At 40.9% G+C, this 1,554-nt stretch overlaps 1 protein-coding gene across 1 annotated transcript in view; it reads right to left on the reverse strand.

Moving 5' to 3' along the window:
- LOC101848683 (vesicular glutamate transporter 2-like) overlaps positions 1-1,554 on the reverse strand; it is a gene marked incomplete at both ends in the record, with an annotated part of 33,135 nt that overhangs the window by 23,948 nt on the left and 7,633 nt on the right. Inside the window, 1 exon segment of the mRNA NM_001310491.1 lies at positions 264-385. Within this exon segment, the coding sequence (NP_001297420.1) occupies positions 264-385 (122 nt within the window).

Here is a 1,554-nt window from a genome sequence, read left to right on the forward strand (position 1 = left end):
GTAGTAGTAGTAGTAGTAGTAGTAGCAGCAGCAGTCAGTCACAGTAAAGCAAGGTATTTTTTAGTTTTGGTAGAGGTTTTTCGGCGCTCGCAACTGCATAAGGTCATATGAGCGCCAGAAGATTAGAGATGTTAAAAGAGAGTAACAAACATAAAGAAAGAAGAAGGGGAAATAAGGACAATAGATGTTAGATAGGAAAGAAGAAGCAAACCGCACTAGAGCACCCGCCAACCATCCACTAAAATAAGGTAAGTCCTTCCTACCTTGTGGCTGACACTCTGGAAGCCAGGTATCCCCCGGGTATCTGGGTCACAATGTAGCCCCAGAAGAAGGAGCTGTCCACCACACCAACGGTTTCTGGTGTCCAGTTGAACTCCGGTTCCTGTGGAAGACAAAGGCAGACACAAAAGTTATCTTTTGGGGAATTTGTATGTGTGTGGGGGTTTTTTAAGTCACAGTTTTACGACACCTGCAGCAAAATTGGGTCACGTAAGTACCGAAGATAAGCGGTTTTATAAGAGAGTAACACTCCCGCACTCTATAGAAAAAGAAGGATGGAAGATAGGGATGATGGATATTTGATAGGAAAGAAGGAGTGAATTACACGATGACACCCATCAACCACCCAACTCAGGTTATTATAATATATATATCTTTAGCTGGTCATAAAATCAATACACTCTTCCGTTTATTTGTTTTGTTTGAGTAAAGAGAATGACATAGACACAACAATGGCCATTTAGTGCAAGATGAAAATGAGACAGACTGACAGAAACAGCAGAGGGAACGATAAGAAGTAGGACCTGCCAGTGGAGCCTTCCAATACTCCCATACACTCGTCAGAAAAACCAACTTACTAACTTACTTATCACCAAGGATGATCGGGCAACCACATTTTACCATCCTTCTCTAATTTTAGCCTTTTGAAGGGCTTCACCCAACTTTAAACCTGTCCATTCCGTTATGTTATCTTCCCATCTCTTTTTTATTTTGGTCTGTCTTTCCTTATCCCTCCTTTGCACAGTGCCCTGTATGACCATTTTGCAAGTCCTGTTGATCTTGGTATGTGCCCATACCATATCAATTTGCGTTCTTTACAATAGTGAGAAGATATTCATAGGGCCCAGTTGCATGCCTGATTTTGTCCCTCACTTCCTCATTTGTAGCATAATATCAATTATAGGAGATGCCCAACAGCCTTCGAAAGCATCTCATTTCTGTAGCTTATATATTTGGCTCTAACTCTGCTGTAAGGGTCCATGTCTCACAAACGTACAGGAAGATTGAAATGACCAAGGAATGCGCCACTTTGAATTTGGATCTGAGAGCAATGTTCTGGTCTTTCCATATATTAGTTTAGTCTTAAACTTTAGACAAACATAAAGACCCTTTAGTGCCGAAGTGGACATGTAAGTCAGTCCTACCTAATTCCAAGCTCACCAAGGGACGTGATACTACTGATATATTACAGTTGATAATCACTGTTTCTGGTGTGTCTTTCCAGTAATTTGTCCTCAGTCATTTCAAACACTGATGGAATTCTTTTAAAAAGTA

Source organism: Aplysia californica, unplaced genomic scaffold, assembly GCF_000002075.1.
Source record: "Aplysia californica isolate F4 #8 unplaced genomic scaffold, AplCal3.0 scaffold01404, whole genome shotgun sequence".
Classification (NCBI taxonomy): domain Eukaryota; kingdom Metazoa; phylum Mollusca; class Gastropoda; order Aplysiida; family Aplysiidae; genus Aplysia; species Aplysia californica.